Source organism: Chiloscyllium plagiosum, chromosome 18, assembly GCF_004010195.1.
Source record: "Chiloscyllium plagiosum isolate BGI_BamShark_2017 chromosome 18, ASM401019v2, whole genome shotgun sequence".
NCBI classification, from domain to species: Eukaryota; Metazoa; Chordata; class Chondrichthyes; order Orectolobiformes; family Hemiscylliidae; genus Chiloscyllium; species Chiloscyllium plagiosum.
The window spans coordinates 11078704-11095782 of record NC_057727.1 but is presented as its reverse complement, the minus strand read 5'-3'; the positions used below and the strand labels follow the sequence as shown (position 1 = coordinate 11095782).

Genomic DNA, 17079 nt, shown 5'->3' with positions numbered 1-17079 from the left:
TGGTATAATGTAGCAAATTAGCTTTGACCCCAACTATTTGGACTCCTGAATACAGATCCTTCAAATTATACAGCTAATCATGTTGCTAGAACACCACCACCAAAGCATTTCCAAGTTGGATTTTTTTTTGTAGTATTGAAACTGTTGTTTATACAGATGCATAAAATTATGAATTTATATTGCTGCACAAAAACTGGTTCAGTGGATAGTACCATGAGCGGCAGGAGTGCCTGGAGGAGGATACTTTAATGGCTCTTGGTTCCGCATGCCATTTCCGTCTGGTTTTGAAATGCAATCCACCTATTTGAACTAGTATCTAGGGTTGCTTAGCAGTGTTAAGTATTCTGGAGGTGGTGGAAAGAACATACTAACTTAAATAGTAAGTGTGGTTCAACCATTATGCTTTCTTTTTCTTTTCAATTTGTTTTGTAATGTCTTTGTCAACATGTTTTCTCATGAGCTTTTGAGCCAAAAGTTAAGGTTTCTTTTCCTGCAATATCCGTACTAGCTTGAATAGTTTTTTTTTCAGTGGAAATACCCTTTCAGTCTGATATGTCTGGAATAAAGAGCGATGCAGGTCAGACTGTACAAGCGCCCTCTGTGTTGCACTGGGGGAAAATGCCTTGTTTTAGCAGAACAGAAAAAGTTGCAATAATAGCTCCAATGATGACGCTAAACTAAAGGACTGCATTCTGCAATTTTTCAAACACTTCGCAGTGTAAACCACAAGTTAGTTTTCTTTTGGAGAAAAGAAAATAAACCATTGAAGACAAGGTACTGAAATCAATTTAGAATACTTCACTTGCAAAATGACACTGATTTGTTGAGGCAGAATGGCTGACAGTAGCTCTGGGCCTTCAGTATGAAACTGTTTAATGTGTTTGGGCCTTTTTTTTGTGTTCAGCATGCTTTGCTGGGACTAGATGAAGATGACCTTTGGCAGCCTTCCAATAAGTATGTTTGCTTGGAAATTTGTGGTATGAAGAGAGTTGTTTTGTTTAAATTGTATACTTGTTATGCTATCATAGTTTCTGAATTTTCAGTCAGTCAACTTGTTTGTCTCTGGAGTGGTCAATTTATAATGTCTGTTAGTACAGTATAGATCTGTTTTGGAAGGTTTTCGTCAGTATTCACTCAGGAACAGGACATTGTTGCCGATGTGAATATTGAGTCACAATTAATTAGAATGGACGGCTTTGAGGTATGTAGGGAAGAGGTGTTGGAAATTCTGGAAAAGGTGAAAATAGATAAGTCCCCTGGGCCTGATGGCATTTAGCCTAGGATTCTCTGGGAAGCAAGGGAGGAAATTGCAGAGTCCTTGGCCTTGATTTTTATGTCCTCGTTGTCTATAGGAATAGTGCCAGAAGACTGGAGGCTAGCAAATGTGGTTCCCTTGTTCAAGAAGGGGAGTAGGGATAACCCTAGTAACTATAGACCGGTGAGTCTCACTTCTGTTGTGGGCAAAATCTTAGAGAGAATTGTAAGGGATAGGATTTATGAACATCTGGATAGGAATAATGTGATCAAGGATAGTCAACATGGTTTTGTAAAGGGCAGGTCGTGCCTCACAAACCTTATTGAATTCTTTGAAAAGGTGACAAAGGAGGTTTAGAAGGTTGGGTGAGCAAGTTTGTGGATGATACGAAAGTCGGAGGAGTTGTTGACAGTGAGGAAGGATGTGTCAGGTTACAACGGGATATGGATAAGTTGCAGAACTGGGCAGAAAGGTGGCAAATGGAGTTTAATGTAGGTAAGTGTGAGGTGATTCTTTGGTAAGAATAACAAGAAGATGGTTACTGGGCTAATGGTCGGATACTTGGTAGTGTGGATGAGCAGAGGGATCTTGGTGTCCATGTACACAGATCTCTGAAAGTTGCTACCCAGGTAAATAGTGCAGTGAAGAAGGCATATGGTGTACTGGCTTTTATTAGTAAAGGAATTGGGTTCCGGAGTCCTGAGGTCATGTTGCAGTTGTATAAGATTCTGGTGCGGCCACGTCTGGAGTATTGTGTGCATTTTCCGTCGGCATGCTATAGGAAGGATGTGGAGGCACTGGAACGGGTGCAGAGGAGGTTTACCAGGATGTTGCCTGGTATGGTAGGAAGATCGTATGAAAGGCTGAGGCACTTGGGGCTGTTTTCATTGGAGAAAAGAAGGTTTAGGAGTGACTTGATAGAGGTGTACAAGATGATTCGGGGTTTAGATAGGGTTGACCGTGAGAACCTTTTCCACGAATGGAGTCAGCTATTACGAGGGTGCATAGCTTTAAATTAAGTGGTGGTAGGTATAGGATAGATGTTAGGGGTAGATTCTTTACTCAGCGAGTCGTGAGTTCATAGAATGCCCTGCCAGTAGCAGTGGTGGACTCTCCCTCTTTATGGGCATTTAAATGGGCATTGGATAGGCATATGGAGGATAGTGGGCTAGTGTAGGTTAGGTGGGCTTGGATCGGCGCAACATCGAGGGCCAAAATACTGCGCTGTATTTTTCGATGTTTCTATGTATGTTTTGTGGTATATTTCTGGAGTACAAAGTCAAATGGCAAAATAGAAAGGAAATGTTCCAGGTTTACACTGAAAATAATTAACAGTAGGTTAAATAACCAGTGTACTTTTTTTTGTAGAATGTTAACAATTTGTTTTGTATGTAATACTTCTGGATTTTGTTTACTGTTCCTACGTCTACTTCTGTGCAACCAGCTGAAAATGTTGCTTTGTATCTGCTGAATAGTGCATTCATATAACAATTCTGTTTGCTACTTTTTTTTTCTAACCTTGACTTGAATTGCTAATTCCTTTGAGTGTGCAGAGAATACGTTTGCACGATCTTTGATATCGACGTTAATTGATTTAGAATCTTTTTGTCAGGCAGAAATTTGTTACCACAGAACATTTTATGCATGTGAGCAAATTAATATTTTATATAACCAGTGACCTAAGTGGTAGGAAAGCCTTTTTTAAAATCCAAGTTTGACCTGAATATTTCTAACTACGCTATTGTTGTCAGGAAATTGGGAGCTGATTTTGAAACTAAAGATTACATTTCACGGTAGGACATCTAGGTTTGAATATTGTGTCAGCATGCAAGAATGCTATTCTCGACCGCACTGCTATAATATGAGCCCCACTTGTGAAGTTTTAAAAAATTATTTGCTGTTTGCTAGCCACTTCAGTACTGAAATATTCTACAATATTGGATCGCCCCGGCCACCACCTTTCTCATCTCCGGTTGAGAGGAGCAACTGGAGAATTCCTTTTGGGTTTCTGCCAGCTGATAGGATCTTTATTTGCTTTCCTTGATGTTGCCTGGTGTTCATGTACTATTCACATGCCATTATAATGTCATGATTAGCAACCTCCTAAATGGAGAATCTACAGCAACTTGTGTGATGACCACAGTATACTGAAGCTTTGACGCACTAAGCTATTGCGCCACCCACATTTTTCAAATACATTGCATCAATTAACTGATGCATTCATTGTGTTTCCTGATAATTGTCTAAACCTTTTAAACCAGAAACCTTTATTATTGGCAAGCAACAAATGAGAGCCTGAAAAAGATGCTTCTCATTTAAGTACAGTAGAAGTATTGGCAACTATCTTACCTAGTGCTGTATCACAAATACACTATTCATCTGAAAAGCCAGATAATTGGATCAGTGTCATCATAAATAGACAGTACAAATTGACCACTTTCAAGATAAACAGGTCACCAGAAAGTCTCAGATTCATTTTCTAGTCTGTATTAAATTTTTGTCATTCCCTCTGTGTTTCCACAGAGGTCACGCTCAAAAGCTAACTGCAAATTTTACTGCACAATTTTTTTGAAATGAGCTTATAAATTAAGACCACAAATATCTGAAGATTTTAAAATAAAAAAAAGTCTCCTTACTGTTGGAATCATATGAATTTACAATAGAATTGATTTTTGTCATTCAGTGCTCTTATAACTGTAATTTTCACTTTACAGTGATGGCTGCCATACGCAAAAAACTGGTTATAGTTGGTGATGGTGCCTGTGGGAAAACATGTCTACTCATCGTCTTCAGTAAAGATCAGTTTCCTGAGGTGTATGTTCCAACAGTTTTTGAAAATTATGTAGCAGATATTGAAGTGGATGGAAAACAGGTTGGTAATAAATGATATATGGTTCTGTTTGCATAATACATTGAGTATCATTTGCAAGTTTTTAATTACTGTATTGTGTTGCCTGGTATTCCCTGTATTCCCTGTAACTTTTTTCATATGTTAATGGTTAGATCTCAGAATTGAGTGGTAGTGGAAGGAGCTAGTGGTTGGAACGTTGAAGGAAGTGCAACCAAAGTTTTATTTTCATATGAACTACTCATGTCAATCCACATGATCTTCTCTTGTTCCTATGTTGAATAAATTCTGCAGGCCAAACCCCTCTTTCTCCTCTTGGTAAGACCATTAAGATATGGAGCAGAATTAGGCCCATCGATCATGGCTGATATGTGTCTTAAACTCATTCTCCTGATTTCTCCCTATAATCCTCGATCCCCTTGCTATCAAGAACATATCTCTGTCTTAAATACACTCAATGACTTGGCCTCCACCACTACCTATGAGAATGAGTTACACACATTAACCATGCTCTTCTTTTTTTGGCTGAAGAAATTCATCTTCCTCTCTGTTCTAAAGGGTCGTCCCTTCACTCTGAGACTGCCCTCTGGTCCGACACTCTCCTACTCATAGAAGCATTTGTTCACATCCATTTTATCTAGGCCTCCTGGAATTCTGTAAGTCGCAATATGATTGTTACCTTTTATGCATGTGCCCGAGTACAGCCCCAGAGTCCTTACTGGGACAATTATTTGTGTAAACCTCCTCTGAATATTTCCTTTCTCCTCAAACCGCCGACCTCCTCTTCAACCGCCCCCTTCCATACCGTTCTTAGGTTCAGGGCAATATTCCAAATGCGACCTGGCCAAAGCCTTCATACAAACCTTGAGCTGTAGTAGTACATTCTTGCTCTTGTTTTCTAGTTGTTCTGAGATGAATGCTAACATTCCATTTACGGCCTTAACTGCATGTTAACCTTGAGAGAATCTTGAACAGCATCTCTCAATCCCTTTTGTGCTGCGGATTTCCAAAGCGTTTCCCCATTTGGAAAATATTCCATACCACCTCTTCATACCGAAGTGCATAACCTCACACGCCTTCCCACACCTACCTGTCCTTTCACCTATCTTTGTGTCATCTGCAACTTAGCAACAATGCTGTAAGTTCCTTCATCCAGATCTTTAATGTATAATGTGAATAGTTATGATCCCAACTTTGAACTTTGCAGAACTCCATGAGTCTCTGGCTGCTATCCTGAAAAGGGCCCTTCATACTCAATCTCTGCCAATCAGCCAATCCTCTGTCTGTTTCAGTACCTTTTCCCATAACACAATGGGCTTTCATCTAATCTGGTAGCCTCCTTTTTCGAAATCTTGTCCAGAGACCTTCTGGAAAATAGATCACATCCACTGACTCCCCTTTGTCTAACTTGCCTGCAAGTTATCTCCAAAGAATTCTAACATTTGTCAGGCATGCCCTCCCCTTGGCAAAGCTGTGCTGACTCCGGCCTATTTCACCATGCACTTCCAAGCACTGTGCAACCTCATCCTTAATAATGGGCTCTTTAAAATCTTACGGCAATTGAGGCCAAGATATCTGGCCTATTATTTTCTGTCTTCTGCCTCATTCTCTTCTTTTTAAACAGGGTTATGTTAGCCATTTTCCAGTCTTCTGGGACCCTCCCTGACTCCATTGATTCCAGTGGTGAAGTCACCTTACTTGAAGTTACAAACATCTTTCAGCACAGAAACAGGCCTTCCAATTGAACTGATCTGTATATTTTTGAGGAGGAAGTGAGGACTGCAGATGCTGGAGATCAGAGCTGAAAATGTGTTGCTGGAAAAGCGCAGCAGGTCAGGCAGCATCCAGGGAACCGGAGAATCGACGTTTCGGGCATAAGCCCTTCTTCAGGAGGGCTTATACCCGAAATGTCGATTCTCCTGTTCCCTGGATGCTGCCTGACCTCCTGCGCTTTTCCAGCAACACATTTTCAGCCCTGATCTGTATATGCTCCACTCCAGTCTCCTCCCCTCATCCAACCCTAACAACAGACACTCTTTTGTACCTCAGGTTTTATTTACTGTATAAATGCATTCTGCCATTTGTCTCAGTTACTCTGCGGCATCAAGTTTCACATTTTAACCACGCTCCTCTTGTATTCCCTGTTAGATGTATTTATGATCTGTAGTTTTGTTATGGAATTATGATGTTGGTGGGTTGAGGCACAATAAGGGAACGCTTCAACATTTCTGTGCTTTATCTGATTGGTTAGGATAGACTTCTCCATGCAAAAGGGAACTGTATTGCATTCTTCAGATATCATCCTTGCTGACCTTAATTTTTCAACAATCTCCACATTAGTATCTCAGTAACTCTTGAGTATAATATTCATCCATTATTTTGAATGGCTCACAATATGCAAGCTTGCTTTTCTCTCTGAAAAATTGGGTTTAGCAGACACTTGAGAAAGAATAATTTAATACGAAAGAGTGAATTTCCTTGAAGGGAATAAAACATTTTAAAACAATTTGACTATCAGTCCGGTGTATACAAGAGTTCATTTGAGAGAGTGTTTTAACTATTCCACATTTGATATTCTGAAAATTATTTTGTTCTCTAGGTTGAACTGGCACTTTGGGACACGGCAGGACAGGAAGATTATGATCGGCTTAGGCCTCTCTCCTATCCAGATACAGACGTTATTCTAATGTGTTTTTCTATTGATAGCCCTGACAGTTTAGGTAAGAGTGTACTACTTATTATACTAGATTGTATGTGTGTTTAATCTTAGTTCTTACAGTTGGTTACAGATACTGGTGTTTGTTCATTGTTAGGTTTTACACTTCATTCTGGTTAGCTTATGTAGAAATTAGTGCCCTTTTTAATGAAGGGTAATTTTAATGCTAATACAAAAAAGTTATGCCTGTTGAATAAAAATTAATGATGTTATGGTTTAACATACATTAGCTTTGTAATAAGGATTGTACAATTGAGAGCACCCAACTTGCCACTTAGATTTCTCAAAACAAAAGTTCAGTTTCCAGGTTTCATCATTCATTATCTTTTTATATTTAAAAGATTAATAGCTAGTGCACTAACTAAAAGCTTGCCTTAGCCTCACAGCTATTAATGTATAATGTCGTTTGCTTTAATTCTGTTAGTGTTCGTGCAGAAGTCTTTTTTAGTTCTCTTCAGCTATTGCTGTTTAGTAATGTCATTGGTTTTGACTTTTCATTGCTGTTCTCAAAATCTTGTTGGGAATCTTTATAACTTGAAGGCATTTGTGTGTCATTTATCTGGGAATTGGAAGCTGCTGTGATATTAATAGCATCTTACAATACAGAACAGGCTCTTTTGGTCCATCAAATCTGCTCTGACAAAAACTACTGTAAAATCTACATTAGTCCAACTTTCTAGCACTTGGCCCATAACCTTTGAACATTAGGACATTTTGAGTGTTCTTCCAAGTACTTTTTAAAGGTTGTAAGCTTTCTTCCCCTCCCAGGCAGTGCTTTCTAGATTCCCATCACCCTCTGAGTGAAAAGATTTTCCTCAAATCCCCTCTAAACCTGCTTTTTGTTTTTTTTTTTTTAAATGATGCCTCTTGATGATTGACTTTTTAACTGCTTTCTATCCATTCTGCCCATATCCCTCACAATCTTTACAGTTCAATTCCTCCCTCAGCTTTCCCTGCTCTAAAGAAAATGACTTTCACTTATACAGCTTCTCTTCATCACTAAACTGCTCCATCCCAGGAAAGATCCTGATAAATCTCCTCTGCACTCACTTCAGTACATTGCATCCTTCCTGTGGTTACCAGAGATGTGCAGAGTACTCCAGTTGTGACTAGTGACAGTGAGGAAGTAGGTCTTCGGTTACAGAAAGATATAGACCAATTGTTCAAATGGGCAGAATTAGTGGCAGATGAAATTTAACCTTGATCAGTGCGAAGTGATGTACTTCGAAAGAAGTATCACAACCAGGGAGTATTCAATGAATGGCAGGACACTAGGAAGCTTGGAGAAATTGAGAGATCTTGGAGTGCAGCAGACAGCACACCTATTAGAATAGATAAGGCTTACTGTTGTGGCATAGATTATTAGAGCAGGGAGCTTATGTTGGAGCTGTACAAAACTTTGGTATTTTCATATCATCCACAAACTTACTAATCATCCCTACATTTTAAGCTCTCCAATACCTCTCTCTCCCCACGTCAAACTGCTAAAGACCCTCTGTCCTGCTTCCAGAATTCTGCAACCTAATCCGCATCCTCTCAGTGAAAAAAAATGTGAAGACTTGTTTACCACCTTACCATTGTCCTCCAGCTGCACACACCAATTGCCTCCATGGTCCTGAGAGGGACCTGACTCTTAGCCTGGTTAGGGTCCAGATTAGAGTGGTGCTGTAAAAACACAGCAGTTCAGGCAGCATCCGAAGAGCAGTAAAATCGACGTTTCGGGCAAAAGCCCTGTATTCCTGATGAAAGGCTTTTGCCTGAAAGGTCAATTTTACTGCACCTCGGATGCTGCCTGAACTGCTGTGTTTTTCCAGCACCACTCTAATCTAGACTCTGGTTTCCAGCATCTGCAGTCATTGTTTTTACCTCTTAGTCTGATTATTCTCTTTCCTGTGATATACTTACAAAATATCTTTGGGATTCTACCTAATCTTACCCACTAGTTTATTTTTTTTTCTTTGGTCTCCCAGTTGCTTTAAGTTCCTTGCACTTTCTACATTTCAGTAGGATCTTCCTGATTTGCTCCTTTTGTTTCTGTTAAAAGCCCCTCTTTTCCTCTTTATCCAGTCTTGAATACTCCTAGAAAAACAGTTGGCTGTGCTTGTTGCTCATATATTTCATAAAGGGCTGTTTCTAGACTACTTTGGCCCGATTTCTGCCTTTTTAAATAAAAATCTGTCTACCCTAATCCAAAGCCCTTCTTTTTCTGCAGGCAATCTTTTTTTTTTCATCCGAGCACAGTACGATAAGTTTGTTTTGGTGGTCAGTAAAATGTTCTCCCCATTCTTCTGGAGTTCAGAATGATTGAAAGGTAAAATACAGTTAGTCACCATAGTCTTCCCAGACCATAGGGCTGCTAGAGATGACAGGTGGTGATTTAGCCTGAGGATCACCACTCCACACCTCAGGTGAGGGGAGAGGCCAAGAAGGAGAATCCTTCATAGTAACCTCAGCTGATGATGGAATTGAATCCACACTTTTGGCAACACTCTGCGTTGCCATCCAACTGTCTATCCAATGGCTAAACCATAGACATACAAAGGTATTCCCATTTAAGAATATCTATGATCAGGCCAAAATCTCATTAAGGGCCTGCCCATTTAGGACCAAGTGAGGAGGAATTTCTGCTGAGGATGCTGAATGTGTGAAATCTTTTACTGCAGACGGTTATCATGACTTGTTCATTGAGTGAGTACATTTCAGGCTGAGCGAGACACATTTTCAAGCAGTAAGGGGATTAAGAGTTAGAACATAGAAAAGTACAACACAGATCAGGCCCTATGGCCCACGATGTTGTGCTGAGGGTTAGAGTCATAGAAATGTATAGCACAGAAGCAGACCCTTTGGTCTCACCTGTCTATGCCGACCAGATATCCCAACCCAATCTAGTCCCACCTGCCAGCATTCTTAATAGATTCTCTCATTTTAATTTTAATCTTTTGTTTTACACACCTATTTGCAATGTATGCTCCCTTTTGTGTTATATTCACCTTCAGTGCTTTGTTTCTTCATTGATTCCTTTACATGGGATATTATTCATTCCCACACCACTTCTTTTAGATGAAGTCTTCCCATCTATCTTTCTCCAGGGCAGGTTTGTATGTGGTTCAATCATCTTCTAGAATAACCTCAAGTTCTTGCTTTATTAAGCTAGCTCCTAACTCCTGATAGTATCACAGGAGGAGCTAATCACCTATGGCTCAGCAGTAGAGATTCATGAGGTGGAAAATTATGGGTAAAGTCCTACTCCAGAGACTCGAGCACAAAATTCTAGACTGACAATCCAGGTTTGTATAAAGCAAGTATGACATGAAAAGCAGAACCCTTTTTCTAGAGGAGTCGTCAAAATTGATGTCATCTTTCTGATCTTACCCGAATGTGAAGTATCTCTCTAATATACCCTTTTCAAAGAGAAGTAGTCAAGTAATTTTTAATGTCACAGCCAATATTGGTAATCAATAAAACAGGTTCAGGTCATTATCATACTGGGGTTTGAGAGAACATGGTGTTTAAAATCTGGATGCCACATTTCTTAGATTGCAACAGTGACTACACTTCAAATATACTTGAAAGACAGTTAAGTGCTTCTGAATGTCCCAAAAGATTAAAAGGAACTATATAAATACAAGCTGTTTTATTCCACTCCCCATATTGTTTGTTCTAATATGGACAACAATATTACTGTCTGCTGCTAAGATATCCCTTACCCTAGCAATGTGTAGACAACACATTTCTTCAGAATTAGTGGTTGTGGTTATTGACATCTTTATCTATCCCCTTAATTGCAAAATTCCCTCATCACTACTATATTTCAAATATAATGTTGGACCGACTAATAAATGATCCACAATGCGCAAAATGACAATACTCTTGCACCACATTAACCTTCTCTGTGGCAAGATGCTTACCTAACACCTTAGTAAAAGACCACAATTGCAAGCTGCATTTGGAAACTCTACATAAAACTACAATTTTTACATGGGCATTGCTGAAACAAATCAGTACAGTTCATACAATTTGTACTCTCACTTTAGAGCCAAGTGTTGTCATAGCTGTTTGAATAAGGGGCCCTTAGTTTTCCGATAGATCCAAATAGCAATCACTTATTTTGTCCAGGTGTTCAATGGTATGGCGAGCAGCCAGTTCATAACCATCAGCTATGCGAATAGGGTGAATACCACGGTCCAGTAACTGTTCAGCTTGTTCCAACAGGGCACCAGCAAGAACAACTACACCTGTAGTGTAATCCTAATGTAAAATAAAATAACTTAACCTACGCTCCCCTCAACTCACTGCTACCATTTGCATGTCCAGCAGTCGCTTAAATGTCCCCAATGACTCTGCTTCCACCACCACCGCTGGCAACGCATTCCATGCATTCACAACTCTCTGCGTAAAGAACCTACCTCTGACGTCTCCTCTAAACTTTTCTCCTAATATCTTTAAAACTATGACCCCTTGTACCAGTCAGTCCTGCCCTGGGGAAAAGTCTCTGGCTATTGACTCTATCCGTTCCTCTCATTATCTTGTATACCTTGATCAGGTCACCTCTCTTCCTCCTCCTCCAGAGAGTAAAGTCCGAGCTTATTCAGCCTCTCTTCATAAGGCAAGCCCTCCAGTCCAGACAGCATCCTGGTAAACTTTCTTTGCACCCTCTCCAAAGCCTCTATCTTTCCTATAGTAGGGCGACCAGAACTGGACACAATATTCTTGTGTGGTCTCACCAGGGACTTGTAGAGCTGTAGCAAAACCTCGCAGCTCTTAAACTCGATCCCCCTTTTAATGAAAGCCAAAACACCATATGCTTTCTTAACAACCCTATCCACTTGGTTGGAAACTTTGAGGGATCTATGTATTTGCACACCAAGATCCCTCTGTTCCTCCACACTGTCAAGAATCCTGTCTTTAATCCTATATTCAGCATTCGAGTTTGACCTTCCTAAATGCATCACTTCGCATTTATCCAAGTTGAACTCCATCTGCCATTTCGCAGCCCAACTCTGCATCCTGTCTATGTCGTGCTGCAGCCTGCAATAGCCCTCAATACTATCAACGACACCTTCAACCTTTGTGTCATCTGCAAATTTGCTAACCTACCCCTCCAGTTTCCTCATCCAAGTCATTTATAAAAACTATAAAGAGCAATGGCCCAAGAACAAAGCCCTGCTGGACCCCACTCAACACTGACCCCAAGGCAGAATACTTTTCATTTACAATCACTCTCTGCCTTCTGCCAGCCAACCAGTTCTGAATCCAGATAGCCAAATCTCCCTGTATCCCATACTTTCTGATTTTATGACTGAGCCTACTATGGGTAACCTTATCAAATGTCATGCTGAAGCCCATATACACCGCATCCACTGCTCGACCTTCATCAACCTGTTGTTACCTCCTAAAAGAACTCAATAAGATTTGTGAGGTATGACCTGCCCCTCGCAAAGCCATGCTGACTGCCTTTATAGTGGTAACACCATGATCAGATCAGCCGAGATCTCATTGAATGGCAGAGCAGACTCGATGATCTGAATGGTCTACTTCTGCTTCTATATTTTATGGCCTCAAAGTGTTGGCATAGACTTTATTGGCAGAGTGGCCTCTTCCTATGCTGTGATTTAATATTATAAAGAAAAATGTTCCTGTTTTTAACATTTTTTTTCTTCAAATTAGAAAATATCCCTGAGAAATGGACCCCAGAAGTGAAACACTTTTGCCCTAGTGTGCCAATTATTCTCGTCGGGAACAAAAAAGATCTGAGAAATGATGAGCACACACGGAGAGAATTGGCAAAAATGAAGCAGGTTTGTAGAGGAAAAATTTCAATATCGGCTTTTACAAGCAGTGGATTGAATTTCATCAGCCCATTAATGATTGGGTGGGAGGGCTGAAAAAGTGGCACAGGGAAATATCTGAATGAAAGCCTGAAATTATTTGCTGCCACTTTGTATGTGATGAGAAGCCTGATTTTTCAAAACCACTTCTTGCTTCTGCAAGTTTTTAGTCTCTGGCAGGTGACCCTGCTTCTATGTGGGGAGACGGCCAGTATGTATTCAGGGTTGGTGGGGGTCACAGGTCCCTTTTGAGAGACTCTCCACTCATGGGAGAGAGACTCAGTAGTTCATTGTCAGTGCTCCACACTGGGTCTGAATTTCCCTGATCTTTGAGGCTGCCGCCTTGCCTGTATTGCAGTGTCAACATTACTGCTGCAGAATTTGACTGCCCTCTCATTTGACTCAGTTCTTGAGAGTGGGACTCCATCCTTAATTAGACAGCAGCCTCTGCAGGATAATCTGAGGGTTCCATCATTAGCCAAAATAGGATCAGCTCCTGCTTTCAGATATGGTGGTGTGAATTGACTATTGTCAATAAAATTCAGCTTAGTGATTTGATGCTTCTGTTGTGATAAAGGAATCCTATGGTTTTTTTCTCCTTTGGTCACAAGTTTCTTCTTGTAACTTTCATTTTCAAATTTTCAAAATATATGGTGTTTGTTTTGTTAGGGAGAATAAAAAAAGCAGTATTACTTAATGAGTGAAATTCTGATAAGCAGAGGGATTTGGGTGCTCTAGTGCACGAAGCATAAAAGGTAATCTATGGGTACAGAAAGAACAAGAAGGCGACTGGGATCTTACCCTTTTGAGAGGAATTGAACATCAGGGTGGATATTATTTTTGTTATACAGGGCATGAGTGAGACTGCATCTTGTAGTGTGTATGCAGTTTTAAGTAAGAATATAAATGCATTGAAAGCAATTGGGGCAACTTAATAGATTGCCTAGAATGACTGGGTATTTTAATGACAATAGCTTGGACAAGCTGGACCTCTGTTGGAGTTTAGAAGAGTGAGGGTGACTGGATTATAGTGTATAAAGGTCTTAAATAGTCTTGACAAGGTGAACTTGGAATGGATGTTAGCTCTTGCGGATCAATCCAAAACACTCACAGTTAAGATTGCCCTTTTTAAGATCGCAATGCCTATTTTTCAACCAGTTGTGCAACTTTGTAATTTTCTGCCTTACAAGATGGTAGAAGCAGCACCATTTGAATTCTGTTTAAGCTGAAGATGGATCTTTTTTTTACTGGGTAGTTAGGAATGTATATTTAAAAGCTGTGATCTTGTTGAATGGTAGAGCAAACTTCAAGCTGAATAGACTTTTGCTCCTATTCCATATGTTCAATATTCTTTTTCCCTTCTCCTCCTCCCCCCCCCCCCCCCCCAAAACAAAACCAAGAACTGCGGATGCTGGAGATCTGAAACAAAAACAGAAATTGGTGGAGAAACTCAGCAAGTCTGGCAGCATCTTTGGGAAGAAAGCAGAGTTAAAGTCCACTGACATGCTATCAGTACTGTTAGGAAGCTAGGAAAAAGTGGCATTAGTATTGAAGATGCCTCCAATGGGATGCCACAACGAGCCACATTCTCTTCCCCTGTCCTCGTAGTCCTCCCAGCATTCCGTAGGGACCATTTCCCTCTGGGACACTCTTCAGTAGACTCCTCTGCCATTCCCAATATCTCCTCCCGTTCCATGGCACCTTCCCGTGCAATTGCAGAAGGTGTAATATCTGTTTGGCTACCTACTACCTGTTGCTTCTCTTCATTACCACATGCCACCAATGTCATCCATGGCCTCAGACTCACCTTCCAGGTGAAGCAGCAAGTATTCTGCACTTCATTCAATCTAATGTAATGTTTTGCTGTTCACAATGTGGCTTCCTCAACAATGGGGAGACTAAACACAGGCTTTGCAGAACGCCTATGTTCTGTCATCAAAAATGACCAAGGTTTGAGTTTCTTGCTACTTCAACACCACTGTGTTCCCACACCAACATTTCTGAATGATGCTGCGAAAAGATAGTTGGTCTTTTTTTTAAACGTTAGTCGAACTTTCAGCATACAGCATTCATTCTTAGTTAACTTGAATATGTTTGTGCTTTTTTTATAAAATAAAAATTCACCCTACTAATAAGTAAATTTGATAACCTTGTGCTATGCAATTTGGGAATGTGATAGTGAATACTAGAACTGTTCTTTCTGTTTTCTTTTTTGAAGGTTAACCAATTATGATAGGAATTATACATTCTTGTTTTTTTTTAAGTAATCCTTGTCTCATTCATACAGGAACCTGTAAAACCCGAAGAAGGCAAAGAGATGGTCACCAAGATTTGCGCATATGGATACATGGAATGCTCAGCAAAAACTAAAGATGGAGTGAGAGAAGTTTTTGAAATGGCCACACGGGCTGCCTTGCAAGCTAAGCGCCCGAGGCATAAGGCCTTTTGCAGTGTTCTATAAAGCAAAAATGCAAACCAAGTGCATCCTACCACACACTTACAGTCACTTGATTTCTAAAGAGAATCTTGAATTGATGTTTGTTAAACTTAGTATGATAGTGTCTTGATTATATTGGCCTCTCATTTATCTGTAATACTGTTCCTGACTATTCCATTTGCTATCAATATTTAAAAGCCAATCAAGGTTTTTATTTCCTAGCTCATTGGTGTGCTGATGTATAGCTCTGGTCAATTTTACAATATGCATGTATGCACCTAAACTTTGGTTAGCCATTATTGTAAGTTTTTTTTTGACCTATCTACTTTACATAATGAACAGGTGCAGCCTTATTGGTAGGAAATGGCACTCTGTCAGCCTGTATTTCTCAACATAGAACCAAACCAAGAAGTCAATTTGGCACCATTGTTTATAGATGTAGTTTAATTCAACTTTTGTATAATTGGATTTCATAACGCTAATACTGCAGCCTCCACTGAAATTTTTAAAAGTGTAATGGAAAAAAATAAAAGTTGAATTCATTTGTATAACAGCTTGGTAACTTTCTGACATTGATAACTGATGTAAACCAAATCGGGCTTTAACATACTTAAGTACAACGTGGAGATTTTAATTGGGGAAGGGCTAAGAGTTGGGGAAAGGCGGGAGTTCTCTCTTCGATCTCAGACACTTTGCTGATTAAATATGAGATGCTGTTCAGTTTGAGGAGTAAAGCTGGCTAGTAGCTCGGTAAACAGATTGGCATGGTCAACCACGCCATGCGTTCAATGCCTTCTATTTATCATATGTTAGTATATGTACTGCCTGCCTTTATGATTTGTTTTTAACATTGGAGATATATCTGAGGTTCTGAATGTACCTCACCTGCAGTTTAATAGGTGTGTTTTTTGGCTGTATCAGTAAATAGTTACCAGCAATACTAATAGCAAAATAAAAGCCGTTTTTTTTAAAAAAAAGGTCTATTCTTTACACTTTCTATAAGTCTGTGGGTGTGTTCTTAACAAAGTCACTGTGCTTTTTTTCTTTGTGTTTAAATAACTTTTAACCTTGAAACACCAGGAAGGAATTGCATTAGCTGCTCTCAGGCCAACAGTTCAAGAAGGTTGCTCATTTCCACCTTCTCAAGGGCAATTAGGATGGGCAATAAATGCTAGTCTTGCCAGCAGCACTTGTGTCCCGTGAACTTATTAAAGAAGGTTTTTTTTCTTTGGCCTTCACCCATGCACATTTTTAAGGCACTCTCTTATACTCACTCCTTTGACCACACTTTGGTCACTTTTGCTAATTGTCCTTTTGGTTCAGTACCGATTTTTGTGTGAAGTGCCTTGGAATACTTTGATGCATTCGTGAATGCAAATTGAATTTGAACGTTGTAACACTGCTTGAAGGTAGTCCATTTGTCTGGCTTTTGGGAGTTCACATTGGAACAGAAAAAAACCTTGTATTCAATGTGGAGGAAATACTGTCTTAACATATCAGACAGGACTGGTCCTTTAATCTTGCTGAATTTCCCATTCTAAGAATCTTTTCTACTGCCAGTTCAAATATATTGCTCTAATTTTGCTACATGATCCTTTACTGTGCTGTAATGGGGAAATCCAGTATCGACAATGTAATCTTGCGTTTAAATTTCTGTGAAACCTATTACACCTGGTACTTTTTGGAAGTATCTTTTGGTATTCTAATGGGATATAGAACATAGAAGAATACAGCGCAGTACAGGCCCTTTGGTCCTTGATGTTGCGCCGAACCAAGCCCACCTAACCTACACTAGCCCACTATCCTCCATATGCCTATCCAATGCCCGCTTAAATGCCCATAAAGAGGGAGAGTCCACCACTGCTACTGGCAGGGCATTCCATGAACTTACAACTTGCTGAGTAAAGAACCTACCCCTAACATCTATCCTATACCTACCACCCCTTAATTTAAAGCTATGCACCCTCGTAATAGCTGACTCCATACATGGAAAAA

At 39.9% G+C, this 17079-nt stretch overlaps 1 protein-coding gene across 3 annotated transcripts in view; it reads left to right on the top strand.

Moving 5' to 3' along the window:
- The window catches only part of LOC122558846 (transforming protein RhoA), a 32015-nt gene extending 15954 nt beyond the window's left edge, over positions 1-16061 (top strand). Inside the window, exons 2-6 of one of the 3 annotated variants that reach the window (XM_043707680.1) lie at positions 833-836; positions 3970-4127; positions 6703-6823; positions 12487-12617; positions 14935-16061. In XM_043707680.1, the coding sequence (XP_043563615.1) occupies positions 3972-4127; positions 6703-6823; positions 12487-12617; positions 14935-15108 (582 nt within the window). In that variant the 5' untranslated portion in view covers positions 833-836; positions 3970-3971 and the 3' untranslated portion in view covers positions 15109-16061. Of the gene's footprint in view, positions 1-364; positions 380-475; positions 481-832; positions 837-3969; positions 4128-6702; positions 6824-12486; positions 12618-14934 lie in introns of those variants that run through there. The other 2 variants (XM_043707681.1, XM_043707679.1) reach the window with 2 other exon arrangements.
- Positions 16062-17079: the final 1018 nt, after the last annotated feature.